The 23,052-nt window shown below is 46.5% G+C and overlaps 2 protein-coding genes across 6 annotated transcripts in view; one reads left to right on the top strand and one right to left on the bottom strand.

The window, feature by feature from the left end:
* Positions 1–2,160: 2,160 nt before the first annotated feature.
* zmynd11 (zinc finger, MYND-type containing 11) lies at positions 2,161–19,453 on the top strand. Of its 3 annotated transcripts, none has more exons than XM_086042133.1 (16): positions 2,161–2,475; positions 4,952–5,084; positions 6,339–6,498; positions 8,029–8,052; positions 10,653–10,871; positions 10,936–11,013; positions 11,534–11,626; positions 11,786–11,873; positions 12,294–12,349; positions 12,420–12,497; positions 13,014–13,132; positions 13,392–13,755; positions 14,443–14,517; positions 14,990–15,271; positions 16,232–16,417; positions 17,210–19,453. In XM_086042133.1, exons 2-16 carry the CDS (start codon positions 4,954–4,956, stop codon positions 17,330–17,332), a joined length of 2,076 nt encoding a protein of 691 aa, XP_085898259.1. In that variant the 5' UTR covers positions 2,161–2,475; positions 4,952–4,953; the 3' UTR covers positions 17,333–19,453. The 3 variants fall into 3 exon arrangements, with proteins under 3 accessions (XP_085898259.1, XP_085898260.1, XP_085898258.1); XM_086042134.1 differs by having other exon boundaries at positions 4,949–5,084; positions 10,704–10,871; XM_086042132.1 differs by having other exon boundaries at positions 2,164–2,475; positions 4,949–5,084.
* A 348-nt stretch (positions 19,454–19,801) lies between these two features.
* The window catches only part of dip2cb (DIP2 acetate--CoA ligase C (putative) b), a 28,948-nt gene continuing 25,697 nt past the window's right edge, over positions 19,802–23,052 (bottom strand). For all 3 annotated transcript variants that reach the window (XM_086042100.1, XM_086042101.1, XM_086042103.1), the window contains exons 34-37: positions 22,861–22,935; positions 22,518–22,692; positions 22,294–22,417; positions 19,802–22,111 (exon numbers count right to left, since the gene is read on the bottom strand). In XM_086042100.1, the coding sequence (XP_085898226.1) occupies positions 21,728–22,111; positions 22,294–22,417; positions 22,518–22,692; positions 22,861–22,935 (758 nt within the window). In that variant the 3' untranslated portion in view covers positions 19,802–21,727. The remainder of the gene's footprint in view (positions 22,112–22,293; positions 22,418–22,517; positions 22,693–22,860; positions 22,936–23,052) is intronic.

Here is a 23,052-nt window from a genome sequence, read left to right as displayed (position 1 = left end):
TAGGAAGGGGCACCATGGCAAATGACAGACCTGTCAATCATCTTCACCTTGGAAAAAATGGTCAACAAATGTGGAGAGACGATGGCGGCGCTGAGGGAACAGCGAAGGACGATATCAAGACGATTATTTTGGGGGATCGCCTTTCCATGTCGCTGATTGTCACCATCTATCGCGGTGGTTTTCAGAAGGTATCCCCCACGATAAACGGGGTCTCAAACCGAACGTGGGACATTTTCCTGTAATCGTCGGCAGTCCTAATCCGTCAGTGGACAGCGGGCTCGACCGCTCTCTTCATGGTGGTGCACGCAGCAACCGGCTTGTCCTTGCCTGTCGTGGATTTCACGGGTCAGCGGTCTCCGGTGGGAAAGCACGAGCGTTCCATTGTCTTCTGGTGAATTCCGCGACCAGGCCGAGGAAAAGACGGGCGCTACGCTCACGTATGTTCACAAAGACGATTTGTGTTCTACAAGCGACAGAAGCCCCGATGCAGCCTCGCCAATTACCACCGCACAAAAGGTGGAGGGCTGGTGATTAGTGCAAGCTGACACGTGATCACTTTTTTCCACAAAAGCGTACTGCTTTTGAAAAAAAAAAAAGAAAAATGCAATAAAAACTGTTGAGTATCTCGTTTTAACGTGAGAAGTTTCACGCTACCACGTGATAAACTTCACATTTAATGTGATGAGCGTCCCGTTTTAATATGACAGGTTTCACTTTATGTGATAAGTTTCGCGGGTTTTTAATGTGATAACTTTCATCCGTTACAACGTGATAAGTTTCACGTTTTAAGGTGATAGGTTTCACGTTTTAACATAAGTACATTTGGAAGTTTATTTTGATTTCTTTTAACTCAAACTTTGGTACACAAACTTCCACTGAACAAAGATATAAATGCACCACTTTTGTTGTTGTTGTGTGTGTATATATATATATATATATATATATATATATATATATATATATATATATATATATATATATATATATATATATATATATATATATATATATATATATATATATATATACACACACACACACACACACACACATATACATATACATATACACACACACACACACGGGGCAGCACGGTGGGCGACTGGTTAGCACGTCCGCCTCACAGTTTAGAGGTCGTGGGTTCGATCCCGGCCCCGGCCTCCCCGTGCCTGCGTGGGTTCTCTCCGGGTTTCCTCCCACATTCCAAAAACATGCATGCTAAGTTGATTGGACTCTCTAAATTGCCCCTAGGTGTGATTGTGAATGCGGATGTTTGTCTCTGTGTGCCCTGCGATTGGCTGGCAATCAATTCAGGGTGTCCCCCACCTACTGCCCGAAGACAGCTGGGATAGGCTGCAGCACGCCCCGCGACCCTTGTGAGGATAAGCGCTATCGATAATGGATGGATGGATATACACAGAAGTAACGTGATAATACTCAAAGGAGTAGTGTGCGATACTGCATATTTTGGTATCGTTCCAATAAAAGTAAATACAGATCCAGTATCACTGATACTGATACTTTTCTACAACTGGTAACTGCATCATCAAATTGCTGAATCTCAATTAATTTTCATGACCTTCAAGTGTTTTTATCATGCTTCTTTTTTTATTAAAGAATAAAGTTTATTGGTAAGCAGAAAATACATGTTATGTCTAGATAAAGTGCACAAAGTGATAGCCGGACAACATTCTTTTTTTTTTTTTCCAGGTACTGTTCAGAATTTACAACACAAAAAGTATATGGTAACATTTTCCTTCATTGCACTTCATTTCTGAATTTTTACTTAAATAAACAAGTTGTTCAAGATTGCAAAGAATTTTGGAGGGTTGACTTCCCTTTTAACGAGAATCCCTCCAGAATCTCCCTCCTCCAACACACCTGATCCAAATGGTCAGGATAGTTACCAGGCGCCTGCATAGATTGCTCATGAACTTCATTTGAATCAGGTGTGTTGGAGGAGGGACACATCTAAAGCATGCAAGATTGCGGCCCGCGAGGACCGGGGTGTGAGAGCCCAGCCCGCGGAGACAGAAATGAACGTGAAAATGCTGCGGAGAAATCAATGTATTCAAGTTAGCCGGGCTGAGCTAGTGGCAACGTAAGATGGCCGCCGGTTGCTTCACTTCCCCCGACAGCGACTTAGGGGCAGTTGGGCCATTCTCATATATCTTCGTGATACAAGAGCGAAATTCAAACTACTGAATGGGTTTGGTCGTCATAGTATCGACCCAACGTTGATACAGACTTGGTATCCACATTGTCGATATTTGGATCGATCCGCCCACCATTAGTCTGCAGACAAGACAGACGCCTCTGCTCTGTTTACCTCCCAGCCGCGCGCTGCTCCACAGTGGCGGGCTGGACACGTACCGCCGCCCGCAGCCTCGCTTCGCCTTGTCCGCTCCGGGTGTAAAAACCGCCCCCGCGTGGATCATCGTCGCCGCCCGCGCGCTGGCGACGCCGCGCCCGGAGGTGAGTGTTGCCATCATCGGGCTCCGTTAAGAGACAAGCAGACGGTGGCGCGGCGTGGCGCGGCGGGGCTGTCCGGCGACGTGAGCTGCTAGGCGGCTAACTTGGAGCTCCCTCCGCCGTGGTGCCGTCAACATGGCGCCTTCCAAAACAAACCATGACCTGCCTGTCTCGATTACAAGACTGCTTCGTCTCACGGAGCAGCGTGTCGACGTTTTCCGAATAATAAAAAAAACGCCATTTAAAGCGAGAAGGGATGTTGTTGTTGTTTTAATTTCTTTTTTTAAATGGCTTTTCAAGCTGGCTAGCCAGACGTAGCAACGTCACAACATTTTAGCATAGCGAACTTCACTAACTTGGCGTCCCGTTCCCTTAGAGCCAGTCTCGCGTTGAGCGTAATTGAAAAATAGACAATTATAAAAAGAATAAACAAACAAAAGTACCTTATTCGAGACGTTAATTGGCATTTTTTCCCAAGCAGTTGGTGTCGTACGTCAGCCAGGTAGCAGGCTAGTTGCTAGCCAGCCGCAGTCTGTCTCTTGTGTGTTGCAGTGTTCGTGGCTGGCTGGCCGGCCCGCCCGCCTGCCTGCCTGCCACGACAGTCTCTTTAGTGGACGAAAACAGCTAATTTTATTGATCACCATTCATGTGTTGTGTGGTATTAGAAGCGTTTGATGACATTTGTCAAGGTTCAACTGGTGTCAGCATCAGTGAGTGGGTGTCAAGGCGACATGCTGTCTTGTCGTCCTTTCTTCTTCAGGAGTCAGAGTCTAGCTGTGTGTCAAATTTCCAAGACGACTTGATTTACACGAGGCCGGCCTTTATCACACAGACCTTTTCGAGACCACACCGGTGACATAATTGTCATTTTCCTGTGACAAATGTTGTGAATCTTTACATCCAATAGGTCGAGGTTTGAGGTGGGACCTGTTTATTTAAAGATTGGAAAGCTTGTTGAATACAAAAACATACAGAATATAATCATGATAAAATAATTGTTCAAAGCCAAGGGCACAGGTTTACAAAATAATGTTCAAGAGCCAAACTTATGGCGGTCCGGTGTTGTGATGTGCTTGAATATGGCTCTCAAACATGCACAGAAAAAAAAACAAATCAAGCAACACTCCATAAGTTGTAAGGCATTTGTAGTTGATCAAATTCATGGAATTAGCTTTGGGTCAGAGTAACAACACGGGGGACCTGGTAAACCTGGTAAACTGAAAGCCCCCATAAGTGCCTGCGATGGGGCCAATTCCCTTCAAATTTGGCCGGTTTCAGAATGGGAGACATTTACAAATGTGTTACCAAGGGGGCATAAAACTGCCCCCCAATTTTTTTTTGTTCACGTCTTTATTGTTGTTAATGAAATTGAACTAAAATGACCCGTACACCTACTCAGTTCTCGTGCCAGATGCCCAAACTTGTTCATCATCCAACGTGTTGGCAATTGTGAAGTAGGCTTTTTTTTTGGGTAGCCTCTTTCTACACACCGAAGCACTCACTCACTGTTAAGTTTTCCTAAATGTGGTATGAACAACCTCTTTCAGAGACTCTATTGTCCTCGGTCGGTTCAGTTCAGTTCAGTTGTTTGGGATCAGAGCATCTTTTTCTCCTCGCTCCCAGCCGCATTCGCCGCCTTGTCTTTTATGAAAGCAACACACACGCACGCGCTTGCTCCAGGGGAGGACCGCATGAAATTAGCTGAATTTTTGGAGGCAAGGCCAGCCCTGTGCAGCCGAGTATGAGCACAAACACTTGTTTGAAAGAATTTACAGCCTCCAAGTTCGAGCGCACTCTTTGGCAGGAGGCTGCTCAACCTCCATTTTCTTGCATTTTTCATCCCGTAGGACAGCATGGAAGTCGAGCGAATCTTTCCGTTTTATCTGCATCACAAAAGTCAAGATATCAGTGGGTGGTCTAGCGAACGCAATGCTATGCACATTCAGGAGTTCGTAGGTACCGACAGAAATCCCATGAAATTCAAGGTTTTTAAATCAATGAATGCATTGCTAATCGATTATGAAATTAATCAGCAACAAGTGCGGAATTGTTTCGAGATATTTCTTAACTTGAAATTGTGTCCAAAATCTATGCGATTTCAATCCCTTAACAGTAAATACTGTCAGATTTCTGTCGCCAATTCACTTTGTGATGAATCAAAAAAAGACATTTGCAAACATCTGCTTTTACTCTGGAAAACAATTGTAAGCATTTTTTCCAATTTTCTTTCGGATGCTGCAGACCAAATCAGTAACAGACTAGCAGGCTAGGCTCCTCTTCGTTTTCAACCGTTTCTGATTGAGCGCCTCCCCTCGGTGTAACGTAAATTCAAAATGCCACCGTACTAGTCAGATAATGGCCGGAAAATTTGATATGGAGCAAAAACCCAGAGTAAGTTTAGTAGTTGCAAATTTTTACGGGGGCGTTTGGATGGCTCATTGTGCTAACATGTCCGTTTCATGTTTTGCGTTGACAGTAGAGATGAATAAGGAAGTGATGTCCCGCGTGGAGAAGAAGAGGTTAGCGGACCCCAAGGTGGTCCAGTACGTGTGGGCCGCCATCGAGGTCATCCGCAACCAGAAGCAAATCGCCAACATGGACCGCATCTCCAAGTAAGTGCCACCAACACCAAGGGATGATTTCATCATTGTTTGATACCGGACCGCACATGGAGACTTGAGCTGCTGAAATTGCATGGATTTGGATCATTTTAAGATAAACAATGTCCGTCAAACAATTGTTTGTTGTGATGAAGATTATTTGCTGAAAAATACATGAGAAAGTACTTTGCAAAAATAAGTTGCAACTCATATCGCAATAACTTGGAGAAAAAAAATTGATTATCCTCCATAAATCGTTCAGCCCTAGTTTCCACTTGATTTCATAATCGATTAATCGACTCGAGCGGTATCACTTGGCATTCACTGTTGAATTTCTTCTCATAAAAGGATGCGCATCTGAGGGAAGTTCCAAGATGAGTTTGCGGATGATTGGATTTTAGATCAGATTTCTCACATCTGAGTCTGGCTCACCTCCGCGCCCGAAAGGCCGTCTGCTGGAATGAAGCGAGACGTGGGTGTCGGTGGCGGCGGGAGTATCCATGGCAACGCGCCGCTTGCTTGGCGTTGCCGTGACAACAAGAGCCGCTCGGTGCCAGCGCTCGCTGGCTTGGCAGGCGGCGAGCGTAGGCCCTTCCTTGCCAACGGCCGTGTGCGATCGGTGTTTGTAATCGGGATTTGGAGAACGATCCGAGAGCCTGACCTGAGCGTGCTTGCATCTTTGTTGTGGCTGTTGCCATCAGCGCACGCAACAGCCCCACAAATAGACCAAAGTGATTTTAAAAACATTTTTTTAACCAGGAACATTGTACTTGAGAGTATTATACTGTAAAAAAGACATCAGGCCTGACTATGGCCTGACCAATTTTTTTTTTTTTTTCCCAGATTCGAATTCCGATATTTGACATTCTGGTAGTGCACCAGATGCATGCATATATTATTTATCCTCAGGCCGGCCAAGGAGCAGCAGAGTGAACTAAATCATGATGCACAAACTGACTCATTTTTTACTTTCTGTGAAATGATGTTGTTATTTTTGCATAGAATAATATCATGGAATGCTAATTTCCTTATTGAAAGGCACGTAACGGAGAGTTTTTGGTGAGGTTGGAACAGATTAATGCCGCTGCCGTTCATTTCGTTGGGAAAAGATGATTTGAGGTCAAAGTGTACTGTCTTAGGAACAAGGTCGCAGAACAAATGGAAGCTTTGAAAAGAGTCATACACTTGTTTTGGCTTCTCAATTTGAGCCGTGGTAGAGTTTGTGACTTTATCAGTTTTTTTTGTTTGTTTGTTCCCCCCCGCCAGGTACTTGAGCCGCGTTTTCGGCATGCACCCGAAGGAGACGGCCCGCCAGCTGAGCCTGGCCGTGAAGGACGGCCTGGTGGTGGAGACGCTGACGGTGGGCTGCAAAGGCTCCAAGGCGGGCATCGAGCAGGAGGGCTACTGGCTGCCCGGAGACGAGATGGTGAGTCCGCAAACTCGGCCCCAAGAACATCAAACAAGTCAACGTCCTGTCATTTTGGATGCGCACCAAAACGTGGGATGGGAATTTTTTCCTATGCGCTGTATAGTTATTTGGAAGTTGGGAATTAGTCCGTGAGCAGTTACCGCATCTGGACTCATTCACACTGTAAAGACATTTTTTTTCTGTCGACATTTTAGGGAGCTAACTAGGTGAGGGGGCGGCAACTTTAAATACTCAAAGAGCCATTTAGACATCTCTGACAGAAAAGAAGAACAGCGGGAGCAGCAAACCCCTAAAGTGAGGATAGCACTGCAAACATCATGTTTTTAGAGTCAGCGTCAATTTGAGTCCTCCTCGTATTCATGAAACAAAAGCCAAATGGACTTTTTGCTCTGAAAACAAGCACATTTAAACATACACAGAGGAGCACAAGAACAATGGATAACACACAAATATTGTACAAACGGTATCCCCCCCAAAAAAAGTAAATACACTTGGCAAAATGACAGTGTGATATCACGAAACTTTAACTGGCATTTTCTAAACTTTGGGATCATTTTACACTTGAAAAGTAAGATAACTGCAGCGTAGTCCTGATTATCACCATGAAGAGGTGTTGACTTAAGTGCGTTCTAGTTTCATCCTGAAATTTCACAAAAAGCAGAATAGTGAATGACGACGTTTACAGGCGGTCACTGTTGGGTTGAAAGTCAAAATTCCGGCTTGTGCAACATTCGGAATAACCCGTTGACATGCGTGAGCGGACAGAATTAGTCCCGTACACATTCTCATTGTGATCAATTGCAATAACCCGATCTCTCAACGCGACGTACAGATAGCCCGACGCAAATAGACGTCGTTTCCGCTTCTTACTTTCTACCATCAAGAAAAGACATCATATTCATGACTAATTGAGGAATAACTAGTTTTGAAATCAGAAGCCAGTAAATAGTTAGTTCAACTATTTTCACTTTATTTTAAGGGGGGGGGGGATTGGTAACAAATGCTTGCAGTATCTCATGTGTAGTGTAAAAAGTGAAGTCAGTTTGAAAGAAACATGTCAAGTCAACACATGATTTGCCTTCGCAGGCCAAAAAAAATGATGTCGCGGGCCGGATGTGGCCCCCGGGCCTTGAGTTTGACTCCTGTGGGATAGAGCATGCGCAGAACACAAACCAACGTCCCTTTCAATGGAAGTATTCCGCCACGCGTTTACATGAGCAAAAATGGGGCTTAGAAAAGGCGTCACGCAGGGGTCTCATGTCAGTTTTTGCACGCGTTTACGTGACCTTTCAAAAGGCCAATATTGGCAATATTGACAATATTATTATTGCAATATTGCCAATTTTGGCCTTTGAAGGGTTATTGAGCGCATGTAAAGGTGTTCCATGCCGATTGTGTGTACGAGCGCCGTGCCGCGTCGCGTCGCGTCACGCCACGCCACGCCACGCCACGCCACGCCACGCCACGCCACGTCGCTGTGCTGGCGTCACTTTTAAACACTTGCTCTTTGAATCATTGTCATCGCAGGAGCCGCAAGCGGAGGGAAGCAAGGTACGTGCTGCATCTTTGCTCTTACAACTTCCCCTGATCTCCTTCTGTCGATCTCTACTAACACGAAAGCACGACGGCAACACGCAGCGCAGTCACAGATTTTCTTCCAGTCAGCAAGCCTTTGATGGATGGATGGATGGATGGATACTTGACAATCTTCATCTTCCCAACCTCTTTTTCAAAGGCCTTTGAGCCATGAGTGATGCAATGTATAAAAGGAGTAGCTGACTAAGCAGCGAAATTAATTAGCGCGGAAATGAATCCTTCATGGCTGACCAATTTTGCCTGTTCCTTCCGCACTGAAGAATTACAGCGTACTGAAAGAGAAAGTCAACCCGAACATCATTTTCTTCAAGAATACCTTCCCAGCAGGCCCACGAGTTGAAACAAGGCATTCTGATTCATTGTGATTGTGGAATATGAGCTACGGAGCAAAATCTAGCCATCTCAGGGGCCGGCCATTTTGTCACTGGAAATGACATCGCAGATGCTCAGGGCTCACCTGTTTTCTGAAGCTGAGCCGCCAAAGATTGGCCGTTACCTGAGCCAAGAGTAGTTGCGATGTCATTTTCAGTCGACACAAGTGACAACGTGGCCGCCCACTGAGATGGCTAAAAAGGGCTGGCTGGATTCATTCCACAAAACGTACGAATCAGAATGCCTTGTTTCGACTGGTGGGCCTGCATAGAACATATTCTTGAAAAAAAATTGTTTGGGTTGACTTCCACTTTAAATGAATCGAAGCGACTTTTTTTTTTCTCTCTGTATTGTCTAAAAAAAAGTGTTTCGCAACATTTCTCAGACATTGGCGCATTCAAGAGCGTTAATAAATGTGTTCCAAAGCCAATTTGCTTCAGCATGCGTAAAAAGTAAACAGACAATGTGGAACCGACCGGTGGTATCCATTCAAAAATAATAATTCAGTTGGCTGTATTTCTATTAGTAAACAATTGTTTATGAGTAGTATTGATGTCTTCATTTGCTTTTTTCAGTTTTCTGCAATTTGCGGGTGATGTGAATGTCAATGGTGAAAATCTGCCAATAATTGATGCCGTTTGATTTGCATTGGGGAATTTCAACACAAGGCAAGCTCGATTTGTAAAGTCTGTGACTGCGCCCCGTCGGCGCCGTTGTGACGGAAGTGAGCGCGAGCTCCTGGAAATACTCACTCGCTACTCGCGCACAGACGTGCCTTGCAAAGGCCATGAGTGCCAGTTCAGCTGACTCAAGTGTCCGAAGCCACATTTCCACCAAGGGTTTACGTTCCCGTTGGACGGCATCGTAGCATGCCGGGAAAAAAACCCAAAACGTTTATAATTGTCTATCGGTACCAGTGGTACAAGGTTGCAAAGCACTACTTTTGTCTCAACTAAGCTCCTCAATTCACTTTGTCATTCCTTGCCATCAAGATGCAACAAGATGGTACCAAAGTAATCCATTTAATATGAGCAAAAAGATGAAGAATTGTGACAAAAATAATACCTGCACCTCACAGCTCATGTCGGTATGACGCACAAAGCTTTCAAATCTATAGAAATATGAAAAAGGTATCTCAACCATTAATCCATTATTAAAGATAGTTCTCGATTCATTTGATCATGAATTAGTTGTTCATGAATCATTGCACCTTTTCTATTTTTAATGCGAAGAATCAAGAGATGACTAAATGCTGAAAGTCTTTGGAATTCCCGCGCCTGCTTGGTGGACACGGGGCTTACGTCATTGTGACGCTTGGGTCGTAGCGGAGCCACGTCTGTGCCTCGGTAGCCTCACAACTTCTACTTTGTGTCTTTCACTTGTGTCTGGCATGCTTCTTTCCTCCTCTCTTCCTTGTGTTGACTTGTTCAAATCCAGCACCTACTCCTGCACCCTAATCCTACTAGTGTGCCAAAAATGTCGTAGAGTTGTGAAAAAAAAACCTACCTGGTATGACAGCTGTTCCACTGGCGCGCTCTAATCGCTGTGCTAGTGCGCCTTGTTCCGCTCGTGTGCAGAAACGGTAGCGTGCGCAACATCACTCAGTAATGCGCAGAAATCTCATACAATAGTGGGGAAAAAAAAGTCAAACCATTAAGACAGTCCTGCGGGTGGCTTCAATCCAGCTGGCAGCTGCAGGTCTTGACGGCCTCCCTTGCCAGCGTTTTTTACGGAAGCTCGGCCAAACCCGGCAAAAAAAAAAAAAACAACACGTTTGCCAGCCTCCGCCTGCAGTCCGACCGCACCGATCCCAAACATTGGCGGCGTGGCGCGATCCGGACAAAAAAACAAAAAAAAAACACTCCGACGCAAACGTGAAATGCAAACCGGCGTAAACCTTTTTGTTGACAAATCTTTGGAATGAAATGTTCTTTTCGATACATTAATCATTGACGCGCCGCATATTCAAAATGTTTTTCATGACTTGAAAAACCGCAAGTGTCCAGTTTTAGAAGAGCAAGTTGTGCAAAAATCATGAAAGACTTGGTCCCAGAAGTTGAGCCAAGGTCTGCAGAAGTTGACCTGCAAAGGTTCTTGTGCATTTTAGGCTTGTCCAAAAAAAGTGTGAATGACGAATGCGCTTGTGTGGCTTCCTCCGGCGCTGCGTGGCGTGCGGCGGCCAGGAGGGGGAGCAGGGCGCGGCCAACGTGCGCTCTCCGCCGTGTCCCCCCCAGGAGTGGGAGGCCGAGAGCCACGACTGGTACTGCTTCCAGTGCCACCTGCCGGGCGACGTGCTGCCCTGCGACGACTGCTTCCGCGTCTTCCACCTCAAGTGTCTGTCGGAGGACGGACGGCCCCGCGACGCCGCCGCCGGCCCCCACTGGCAGTGCGCCTTCTGCAGGGTGGGTTCCCGCCTTTGCCCCCGCTTGCGCGCACCTCTCAACAAGCTTCGTCGTGCGTCCGCAGGGGAGTAAAAAGAAGAACCTCAGCAAACAGGAGATGTGCAAGTATCTGCGCTTCATCGTCCAGCGCATGAAGGAGAGGGTGAGTGAGCGCCACCGCGCTCTCTAGCCTGGTCCTAGTCCTCTCTCTCTCTCTCTCTCTCTCCTCCTCTCTCTCCAGCTCTCCCTGTCTCTCTCTCTCTCTCGCTCTCTCTCTCCAGCCCTCCCTGCCTCTTTCTCTCTCTCTCTCTCTGCAGACAGAAGAAGTGATGCACATTGCTCACGTGAGAAGAATGGAGATGAAATAGTGACAAAATGTAATGACAGCTTGTAATTTGGTTTAAAAAGTGCACTTCATAAATAGAACACAAGTAGCTGCTTATAAAAGCAAGACAATTGAATTGAAGCTTGAGTTCACCGGTGAATGTGGGACACACTTGAGGTGTCAGCCTGTTGGCGCGGCCCCCGACAGCCGTCACACTTTCTCATGGAAACTGAATTGGCCACCTGTGCCGTGTACGGTCAAGAGAGGATGGGAAATCGCTGGCTTAAAAATCCGCAAATGTTCAAGTGCGACGCAGCGGGGCATCGCCTGACCTCGACGTCAATTGTGCTCCCGGCAGGCGGTGGACCTGAACAAGAAAGGCAAAGACACCAAGCATCCCATGTACAGACGCCTTATTCACACCGCGCTGGACGTCTCCAACATCCAGGAGGTCTCACACACGCACACACGACCAGGGCCCAACCGATTAATCGGCTGGCTGAGCTAACTGGCCAATAGTATCGGCCTCCCAAAATGCGTCTTGAGTTGGGCCCGCTTGAAGTGGGAAGGTCCCGATCGGTCGGGTCAACGTCTCTCTTTTGGCCCGCAGAATCTGACGGAGGGCAAGTACAAGAACTTTGAGGAGTTCAAAGCCGACGCCCAGCTGATTGTTCACAACACGGCCATCTTGTATGGAGGTGGGTCTCTTCATTGACGCGGAAATTCTTCATGGCCTTGGCCGACGTGCTTACCTGACCTTATCCGCCGTTTCTTTTCTCATGCGTTTATTGTTAGCGACTTCCGAGACGCGCTGTACAGTACGGCCATCGGTTCAGCTCTGCTCGCGACGAGAACATTTGGCTCGCGATCAATAACGGTCAGGACGCTTGTCGTCTTGCTCTTCTATGTGGAAATGTCTCCCCTGCTGAAAGCGGCCTGCTCAAAGTCCTCTTTTCCCAAAGTTATTGAGGATTGAAAAATGTAGGCGTTCACTTGGTGCCTCACGGCAAAGGCAGCCTCAAAAGCAATGCCTGACTTGCACACGCGTCAAAGTCCGCAAGTGCGCGGAGGCTCGGAATTGCCTGGACCCTTATTGATCTTCTTGTCTGCGTTTGTAGTGCACAGCGACCAGGCGGAGATGGCGCGTCTTCTCTTCAGCGACACCTGTCACGAGGTGCGCGTCGACTCGGCCCTCAGGTTGGCGTCAAGCTCTGCCCTTATTGACTGAGGTCTTCCATTTCCAGCTCAACGAGTTGTTGCTGTGTAAGAACTGTTTCTACCTGTCCAACGCCCGCCCCGACAACTGGTTCTGTTACCCTTGCGTGAGTAGCAACCAACCCACTCGACGCCAACATTGAGCCCCCGTCGGGGGAGGGGGGGGGGTTACCGTCCAATGGCATTTAGCACAGCGCTAAAGACATTTTGTGTAGAATTCAACCCGAATCTCAAGTCGGGCTCGACTTGTATATTTTAATATTTTAATATATACATATATAGCCCTACACATTTCTTCCACTCCGCCAACATGTTCTACACTGCACTTACTAAGTGTGACTTTGTATGTGCGTGGCTTTAAAAGGCGGGGCTTGGCCTGGTGAGTAGTGATGTGGCAGTCGGCCAATGTGAGTGTCCAGCCGCCTGGCTTTTCTTGTCGGCCGACTTTTTATCACTTGTGGCCATCTGCACTTTGTTGATGAATGTTTAATATTGTGAAAAATCGCAGGTATGAAATTGGATGCGTATGATTTGAAATGAGTGCGACGGCACAAAGCGAGCGGCGATATCGCGAGGGATGACGGCACCTGCGTCAAAACGTCGTGTGCGTGTTTTGTCTCCAGACTCCGAGCCATGACCTGGTGTGGGCCAAGATGAAAGGTTTTGGCTACTGGCCGGCCAAAGTGCTGCAGAGGGAAGACAACCAGGTGGACGTGCGCTTCTTCGGCCGCCAGCACCAAAGGTCTGCCAGTCCTTCTTGACGCCACTTGTCCCACCTTTGTGTCATAGATCCTCTAGATCAGCGGTGGGCAAAGTATCCGTTCTCTGGTCTAGAATGTAAGGCCCACGACGGAGGGAGGGGGCGTAACACTTTATGCCGTGGACTGCTCAGAAACGGGGCGGCGGTCTGCTAATGGAGTTTAGGCACGCCTGCTGGTTTAGACTCTTACTCGATCCTCTTTCCAAAGCGTCTTGATGAGCGCGTTGTGTGTGGCCGTCAGGGCGTGGATTCCCTCGGACAACATCCAGGACATCAAGGTGAGCGTGCAGCAGCTGCAGGTGAAGCGCAGCAGCGGCTGGAAGAAAGCCTGCGACGAGCTGGAGGTCTACCAGCGCTTCCTCAAGGAGGGACGATTCTGGAAAAGCAAGCCGGAAGAAGGCGGCGGCGGCGGCGGCGGCGGCGGCGGGCAGAGTCCGAGCCCGAGCCCGAGGAAGTCACAGAAAGACGGCAACCAGCGGACGGTGAAGACGGAAAAGGCGCAGGCTCCGGACATGTTGGAGAGGGTGCACGGCTCCAAGAGGACGGAGAGGAGCGAAGAAGCCGAGTCCAGCATCTCGTCGACCAGCAATGAGCAAGTCCGGCAGGTGAGTGCCGTGTTCGCCGCTTCACAGGAGCGCTTCTCAAACCGCGTTGGCTCCGAGGACACGCATTTGTAGGGCCCGCAAAACGCTGACCCAATATTTCATTTGCGCTTTGACTTTAATTGTTGACGGTTTCTTTTCAAAACACCATCCAAAGCAAGTGTCGGAGTTTGTACTCTACTTATTGGCTTATTGTCGGATTTTTAAAAACGCATCAAAATGCCCAAAATCGGCTCGGCCGCTCAATAAATGGCCGAGATGTTTCCGCAACTTTGTTTGCGGACTGCTACTATCGGACATTTTTGGTCCAAATATTGTTGCTCCCCGAATTTCATTTGAGGAATTTGTGAGCCGTGTCTCGAAACGAAATTCAGTTGTCTTCAACCCGATTTGAATCGATGGCAACCAGCCCGACTTGCGCCGCTGACACCAGCAACATGACTGCGATGCAGATTTTGATGATTTTTGGGGGAGGGCGGAGTGGCAGAGGCAGGACTTGCATCACCCGGTGACTGTTTTTTTTGTGCTTTGGCCCTGTGCAGTGTAAAGATGCCTTCTTAATTATCAATTGGCATCCCTATTGCCCATGAATAGACGTTGTTGTTGTTGCTGCCGTTGTTTTTATTTGTTTGTTTGGCTGTTCTTTTTTTAAAAAATGCGATCAATCAAAGCCAGTCTCTCTCTGTGCAGATGAAAGGCAGCCAGGAACCCAAAGCCAAGAAAAGCCGGCGGATGCCACATGTGGAGCCCAAAGAAGAAGCCAGTGTAGGTTTCACTCACCATCCTCATCCTCACCTGACCTCAACCAAGGTAGTGACGTCGCAGTTGCTCATGATGCTGCGTGTGCTTTTTGCGCCTCATCGGGACACATTCAGTTGCAAAACGGACTATCGGCCGCCGAGACGGTCCCAAAAAGCTTCGCTGGGCTCGCGTCACCTACCGCAGGTGGTCGGAGTCGGAGGGAAGCCCCGTGCCACTTGCGCCGCGGCAGCTAGCTAGCGACGAGCTTCGGCTGCCTACTAGCAATGAGAGCACGGGCGGATTTATCCCGCGTGCCGTTTGGCTGCGCATCATCGCAGCCTCTCGCTAGTCTCGTCCACGCTAACAAACGAACGGCACTTTTGAACATAACGTTATTCAAATGTGCCGCTCGGTTGGTCAGAGTCAAGTCGGCTAAGCGGATAGTAAACACCTAGTGCCACTTTTGCTTTCGCAACAATCAGGTTTGTGTCCACAGGACCCCGAGCCCGAAATGGAGGCGGTGAGCTCAAGCCAAGAGATCCCGGTGTTGTGCGCGCCGCCGCCGCCCGAGAAGCAGTCCGTGTCCACGCAGACCAAGAAGGCCAGCGCCGGGTCGCCGCGCACGCTCCACCGCGGCACGCAGACCAGCTCCGACGCCGCCGCCTGTCACAACATGTGCCACGAAAAGTACACCAAGGTCTTCAACGACGTCAAGGAGAGGATGAAGGCCGACAACAAGCGCGAGACCGAGCGACTGGTCCGCGAAGCTCTGGAGAAGGTCAGCCCCTCGCCCGCCGCCGGCCACATTGACCAATTCCAACAAGTTGCAGACTTTCCAAGGCCGTTTAGTTGTCGAAATCAAAGGTTGGGGAGCGCAAATTTCCTTGGCCAACGTATGTTTGGCAGATTACTCACTAGGGATGGCAATTGAGAAGAATTTAGCTTCCAGTAGGAAAAAAAATGCGCACACGCCCGAAAAAAGTGGAACCAAGTAAAAGTTTTCTTTCTAAGTGGAAAAAGTACAAAAGGAAAAGAGTAGGCATAAAAAGTAAAAGAATATGGTTTTAAAAGAAGCCAAAAATGTAGAAAAACTTAAAGCACACAAAAAAGTATTTTTGATTAAAAAACAAAAAATGACTGGAATGATAAGAATTTGGGGGGAAACAATTTAAGTACAACAAAGTTTCCTTTTTTCCTTTCTTTCTTTTGAAAAGAATGTCCCAAAATTGAAGATGTTAAAAAAAGGCCCAAAAATTGGGATTTTTTTTTTTTTTTTTTACATAAAACTCCACTTTGGAAGAAAGTGCAAAATGACAGGAATAAAAATGAAAAAATAATTTTGGGGGCAATTGCAATTGTCTCGAAGTTAAAAAAAAATATTAAAGAACAATATAGATTTTTTTTTTTTTTTTTTTTAAAGAAGACAAGTGGGAAAAGTTCAAAAGAGCAGAGAAAAGGGGGGAATTTTGGGATACGTGACCTTTTTAAAAAAAAAGTAGTAAAATGACATGAATAAGAGTGGAAATGGAGTTTAAAAAAAAAAAAAAAAAAAAAAGTATCCCAAAATGTCAGAAATGCAGTGAAAAGGGTTCATAATGAAGCAAAAAAAAAAAAAGGAATTTTGGAGGGGGCTAGGGGGGCTGCTCCAGGTCCAGTCCATCCAAATGCTTCTGTCGCGCTTACCTTTGAGGCGCTGTTTACTTTTTGGATGTCGTTTTGCTTCGTGCGGCGGCGGCAGCTGCGCGGCGAGATGGAGGAGGAGAAGCAGGAGGCGGTGAGCAAGGCGCTGGGCGGCGCTCAGGCCGAGCTGGAGCGCAAGTGCAAGCAGGTGAAGGACAAGTGCAAAGAGGAGCTGCTGGACGAGGTGAAGAAGCTGGTGGCGCAGCACAAGCAGCTGCTGTCGCAGACCAAGAAGAAGCAGTGGGTAAGCGCCGCCGCGCCCACGCCGCCGCCTTCCGCCACACTTGTTTGCCTTTCCAGTTCAGACCGCCGCGTGGCCAAAATGGATTCCAAAGTCAACCGAAAAAGTGGCCCGGGGCCAAGTTTGAAAACAAAAGAAACCTGAAATAGTCACGGGAATCATTTCTTTATTTTTTTAAAAATTTATCTAGTGTTTTCATTTTCTGGGCACATTTTTCACTTTCTTTTTTCCCCACATTTCATTTTTTCACAATAACACCCACACCCCCCCCCACCGCCCCACTTTTTACCAACGCTACTTTTTCACACGCACCGAAAAACCTTTTCCCACTTTTTCATTTGTATTATTTTTTTTTTTTTACACCTTCTATTCCTCTGTCACTTTTTCATTGCGCAAAAGTTTGGGGAGGAAATTTTGAGGGGGGAAAAAAAAAGCAATGAAAATAAAACCCCCAAAATGAAATTATGTAAAAGTCACAGTGAAAAAGAAAAAGTGAAACTCACCTTTCAAGTTTTTTTATCTTCCACTTTGTTTCAAAACTTTTTTTTTTTTTTTTTAACTTTTCCAACTCTTTTTCCTGCTTTTCAAAACATTCGGTTTTCTCTTAGTTTTCTTTTGAGGTTTTGACTTATTCCTCTGTCACGTTTCCACTGTATGAAATTTCATTTTAAAAAAGTGAGGGAAAAAAGTGGCAGTTTATTTGTATTTATTTTTTTTGATTTGACCTTTTTTATTTGAAGGAGGGGCAAATGAGAATAGTGGTCATTGTTGTTGTTTGTGTCTCATGCGTGTCAGTGTTACAACTGCGAGGAGGAGGCCATGTACCACTGCTGCTGGAACACGTCGTACTGCTCCATCAAGTGTCAGCAGGAGCACTGGCACGCCGACCACAAGCGCACCTGCCGCAGGAAGAGATGAAAAGCATCACCACGCGTCCACTTCCTTCCTCCTCGCACGCCATTGGCTCCTCCGTCTCCTCCTGTCATCAATCAGTGTCTGCAACACACACACACACACACACACCCGTCTTGCCATTCTTCCTTCCTTCCTTCGTGGCGCTGATGTTTTTCAACTTTAAAAAAAAAAAAAAAAAAAAATTTTGTATTATTTAACACTCAGTTTTTATTTAGTGGCGATGATTTGTCTTTGTGTCACATGCGCAGCAAATGTAAACGCTGCGTTCTTCAAGAGAAAAGACGAGGGCTGGAAAAATGTGAAACTAGACGTCGACAGCAGCTAGCGGACAACAGACGCAGGCAGGCCTCTCTCCTTTTTTCTTTTTTTTTTTTTTTTCTTCCCTTCAATCAATCCTTTGTAGGTAAAAACGAAACAATTGAAAAAGTCTTGCTGACTTGCTTATTGGGGACAGGGTCGCAGCGTCATTGCTGACTAAACAAATCTTCCCTTCTTGCTTTGACTTCTTCTGCACATTTCTTACTTGCTTGCCAACATGAAATTGAGTGGCCAAGATCTATTTTTGAATTTGAACACGACTTGGATTTGTACAAAGAAAATGCAAATAACGCCATTTTTAATCCAATAAAACCAAGAAAGGAATAACAAAGATACACTCATGACAGGTGGGCCAATATCGAATTCATGCAAATGCATGACCCAAGTGGTGGCGCCGTTTTTGTTTTTGTACACCCCCCACCGTCCATTCAACCCCCCCACCCCCCCCCCCCCCCGATGAAGGCGCACTGAACAGAGGGGAAATCATTCAACTACTTTTGTTGTCTTTTTATTTGTATTCTCACACAACAATTGTTTGCGTAAATTCACTAATACGGGCTCGCTTCCCGGCCGATGCACTACGACATGTAAATAACATGTTCCCAACCGCCACCTCGTGTATGGTGCAGTTCGTTTGATCGGCATGGTCAAGTCACAGCTGAGCTGGAGTTGCTGCTGCTCCTCTTCCTCCTCCTCCTCCTCCTCCTTCCCACTTTGACTTTGACTTGTTGCGGGGGTTCTCAAACTGGGAGCAGGATTTTAAAAGGTCAATACGGCCCAACTGCTAAGAATTTTTGATGCTTACGCAGATTCCCATATTTGACAGAAGAAAAACTATTTGAACAGATGAATTGGCCCAAAAATCCAATGAACAAAATAACGTCTTTTGGGGCTCCTTTATGCTCATGACAATAAAGATCCAAATTGAAGGCAGAATATTTGACTGTTTTACTGTACTTTGTTTTTAATACTTGTTTAACAGAGAGAAAAATAGACTGATTATTTATTCATTTTGTGTCGGGATTTAAACATGTTTTTTCTGTTGTTGTTGCTTTTTCTCTTTCGGGTGTGGGGGATGTTTGAATGTCATTGTCTTTATCTGATGTTGTCATGTGTCAATATGCAAACAAAAATATATGAAAAAATGATTCAATCGGCCGGCCGATTCACAGCTCAGCTTGCGAACGTCACATTGAGCGAACTCGGATAACAGGTGAGCTGTGATTGGTCGTTCCCTGCGCAACTGTGACATCAACTTCGGTGGACAGCAAGTGGCAAAATGGCCGCCACCTGGGATGGATCCAAACGGCTGCATTTTTCTGCTTCAAGTCGAATTCCGCAAACGCAATATGAATCCGAATGCCGTCTTTCGACTGGCATATTACTGGAGAGAACATTTTGGACTTGACTTCCCCTTGAAGTACTGACTGACACCAAGTACCGATAGCGCTCGAGCTTTTGATGCTCCTGGATCCCAAAAGTTTGAGAACTCCCAAACTACTTCATCTTGTTTTCCGCATCATTCCGGTGTGTATGCGCATGACTTTTCGTGATCTTTCTGATTGTTGTCAACACTTGCGCAATCACCTTGGAAGTCATTTGTCACCCCAAAAAAAACCCCCACAAAGTTGGTCTCTGAGCCCAAAAGGTTGCAAAGCGCATCATCACTTCCTGTATTCTCGCCCGCGTCGCGTCTTCTTCATGCTCCAAAATCAATTTTGGGTTTTTGATGCTCTAGCTAGCAATATGTATATAAATCTGTTCTATGTGCTAACATGGAGGAAATAAATGTATCAATATGTTCCACTCTTTGTGTCCTGTGTTGCCACTGCCCCATCCACTTTTCTTCCACAAATGTGGAATTTCAAGCAACACTTTTACTCACATGACACCCCCGAACCCCAAAGAAAAGAAAATCAGAGGTTTGGGGACAAACTTTTATTTATTTTTTTTGGAAAAGTAAAGTCTTTTTTGTCCTCCGCAAGTAAAATGTTATCTTGGGAGAATGAACGTATTCGTTTTTTTTCTGGAAACCTTTTTTAAGATCGTCATGAATGTATTATTCCTAGATTCAAAGGTGAAAACTAAAAGAATGAATCAAAAAGAGAATAGTCACATTTGTTACCCAAGGCGATTGAAGTTACAAGAGAAGAATTAAGTTGCATTTTTCAGCAAACCTTTATTTCTTTCAGTGAAAAAGTTGCCATCTTAGGATAAAGTCCTATCTGTATGGAGAACAAAAAAGATAAATTACAATTATTTTTTAGACATTTCAAGCTTTCTCTGAGGAAAAGAAAACAGTATCATGACAAAAGACGTGTTCCTTTGTCAACATTTTTCTAGAAAAATGCACAATAGTTGGATTTTTCATCACAACTTTACATAACGTTTTCTTTGGAGACCCCACATATTTCAAAACTTTAATTCCAACATATTTCACCAGATGTCATATTTTAGAAGATAAGTCATATCTTTTAGATGAAATAAAATTTCCTCAAAATGATGGTACTCATACAGCAGTAATTAAATATATGTTTTTAATTTACGGAAAAAAGTTGCATTTCTTCTGAATAATGATTTTCTCCCACAAATGTGCACAAAATAATGAAGACAACAATTGAAACATTCATTAACAAAATTCAAAATAAGAGCATTGAAAAAAAAAAAAACAGGTCAAACAAACAACTTGTCAACGAAGTGCTTTTTTTTTTTTTTCCTTTCCTACCGTCCCTACAAAAAATATTTGCATGAAAGTAAAAACATTGGCATGTAAGTCCACGGAGGACTTTGACTTGGTTGTACCGAACATTTTTTTATGTTTGCACATGATGAGGACGGCGTGGGGAAAAAAAAAATGTAAATCAAATTTTCCTCCCATTAGGCTGCAAAATTAAAAGCCTTTTCTTTTTTTTTTTATGATCAAATATTTAAATTCTCATAGACGTCTTTGTCGTCTGACTGCTAGGAGGTCAAATAAATTAAATCACTTCTTTTTTTGTACATAATTACACATTTTGCGCGTGGCTTGAGATGCACAAAAAAAAAGCTAAAAGTACCTGAAAATTCAACTGGAAAGGACTCAAAGTATCAAAAAGATTACAAAATGTCATTCACCAGTTTTTCTTGTTTCTTTGGTGTGTTTTAAAAAAAAAAGAAAAAGTTTCAAAGTTACACTACTGTCCCCCAGGCTTTGCTGCCGCCCCGACTCCATTCGGGGCTCCATTCTGGCGTTCCTCCGCTAGATGGCGCCTCGTCGTTCCTGAGGCCCACAAGAACGCCCATTGTTGTTTTGTAGGTGGAGAAGGTCCCCAACTGAACTCCAGCAATCGTTACCACATTGCCCGCACGCAGTTTGTACGTGTTGCCCTTTTGTTTGTGTTCAATAGCAGTTTAGAGGTTGAAGAATGATTGCAACCAAGATGCTAAGTTCCGCTAGCAAACTTTTTGCGCTCTGGTTGAATAGGTCGGTGTTCGCTTGAAAATGTGTCCTAAGTTTAAAGTCAACTTTACAAGTAAAATGTCAGGATTTCGATTTGTTCTGATTTGTATTTGCCGTGACATTTAAGCTGCTCGGCATTCTGAGGTTGGTCTATTTGAGGAGGTTTTGGGGACCGATGCCCTGTTATTCACAGTATTTGTTTTGTTCTTATTTGTGTTGCTTTGACCCGATCCCCCGCTTATTCACGTTTTTCTTTTTTCTTTGAAATTGGCCATTTTTCCCATTTTGAAACGAATGAAAATATGACACAACCAAAATGTGTTTGACAAAAACAAAATGGAGGGGAATTTTGTGGTTGAAGGAGGGGGCGGTTTGGTTTTGGAATTTGGCGGAGGTAACTGGGGGGATTGGGTTGAAAAAAAAAGCCGATGCAAACAAGTAGAGCAAGGTTGTCCAAACTACGGCCCGGGAGCCATTTGCAGCCCGATGGCCACTTGCATCCTTCTTGAAAGGTTGGGACGCCCCTGAAGTAGAGCATGGGTTCCCCGCAAATAGGTGAATCCTCGACAAACGTCGCCGAGCCCTCTTGTGACTTAAAGTGACTTCACCTCAACCTGTTTTTTTTGGGGTGTTTTTTTTTTTCAAACTGCGCGAGTGAGCGCTGTTATACGCAAGCTTCCCATTGTGCTAAGAAACGCGTCTTTGAATGTGTTTGCATGCGGCGGACGCGCGGCCAAACGGCAGGGGAGGGGGGTGTCGGGGGGCGGGGCGTCTACATGTTGTAGGCCACGTAGACGGGGTCGAGCTGGTCGGCCAGGAATCCGTCGCGCAGGTGCATGCGCTGCTTCTCGCCGCGCGAGTTGATGGGGACCGCGCCCACGTCGGCCACCACCACCACGCCCACGATCAGGTAGTGCTCCTCCAGCACGGCGTTGGTGACCAGCGGCACCAGGTCCAGCGCCTCCTGCTCCGCCGCCGCCAGCTCCACCACCGCCACCAGCAGGTTGCTCCACGTGAACACGGCGCTGCAACGAGCGCCGTCGCCCCCGCAAAGACAAAAGAGAAAAACGCAGCGAGACTTTGTTCAACTTTGTTCTCCAGCCGTATCGTTTGAGCGCAGCACGGCGGCGGCGGTGCCTTTGCTTTTGCTTTTGCTTTCGCTTTTGCTTTTGCTTTTGCTTTTGCGGGCTGTCGTTTGGCCGCTGACCATTGCGTGATGCTCTTGTGCGTCCTGACGACGGAGGTCTCGATGTCGACGGGGTGGTAGCGCATCCCCCGCAGCTCCATGGCCTCCTCCAGGGCGCCCACCACGTAGAGCGCGTCGTGGCGCTCTGCCGACGGCCGCCGCGCAAAAGGTGACTCCCTCCACGTTTGGGCAAGCGGCGATTGCACGGCGCAAGGCCAAAAGACAAGCGGCGGGGCGCCACTGACCTCCGTTGGCGTCGGTCAGTCGCGTCCTGCGCAGGAAGCCCAGGTAGCCCGTCCGCGACCACTCGCTGTGCGTGTCGCCGAAGCTCAGCCTGGACGCAAAGTCGTCGGAACGCAGGGCCTCGTCCCCGTACACGCTCACGTGGCCGCTGGAGTTGTGGCCGCTCTGGACCCAAATCTGTACAAAAGCGGATGGGAAGCAACGACGCGCGGCGTCAGTCAATCACACCGAGGAGGAGGAGGAGGAGGAGGAGGAGGAGGAGGAGGAAGAAAAGCTTTGGGGAGTGGGGAGCATTCGCTTGCACACACTCGCAAACCCGAGAAGAATTTGAGTCCCATTGGCTACCTCGCCCAGGTGAGACTCCCCCATTGGTCCTTTGGTCTCCGGGTTGGCGATGATGATGCGAACGCCAGGAAGGATCTGAGCAAGCAAGAAATAATCAAAGCACATTTGGAGTAGATAGAGCGATATTTCGATGGATGCAGCTGTGACAGAAAAGGGGAGCTTCATCTGACAAGAGGATTTCTTCTCCTTTTG

This window comes from Filicampus tigris, chromosome 10 (assembly GCF_054856515.1).
Source record: "Filicampus tigris isolate MCC_2025a chromosome 10, RoL_Ftig_1.0, whole genome shotgun sequence".
In the NCBI taxonomy this organism is placed as follows: domain Eukaryota; kingdom Metazoa; phylum Chordata; class Actinopteri; order Syngnathiformes; family Syngnathidae; genus Filicampus; species Filicampus tigris.
This window is presented reverse-complemented; position numbering and strand designations above follow the sequence as displayed.

Bases quoted from the DNA above. Each gene is read 5' to 3' on its own strand.
- zmynd11 (XM_086042133.1), top strand. From the start codon at position 4,954: ATGAATAAGGAAGTGATGTCCCGCGTGGAGAAGAAGAGGTTAGCGGAC. The intron at 10,872-10,935 runs GTGGGTTCCCGC...GTGCGTCCGCAG, and splicing joins GGCAGTGCGCCTTCTGCAGG to GGGAGTAAAAAGAAGAACCT. The intron at 11,627-11,785 runs GTCTCACACACG...TTTGGCCCGCAG, and splicing joins ACGTCTCCAACATCCAGGAG to AATCTGACGGAGGGCAAGTA.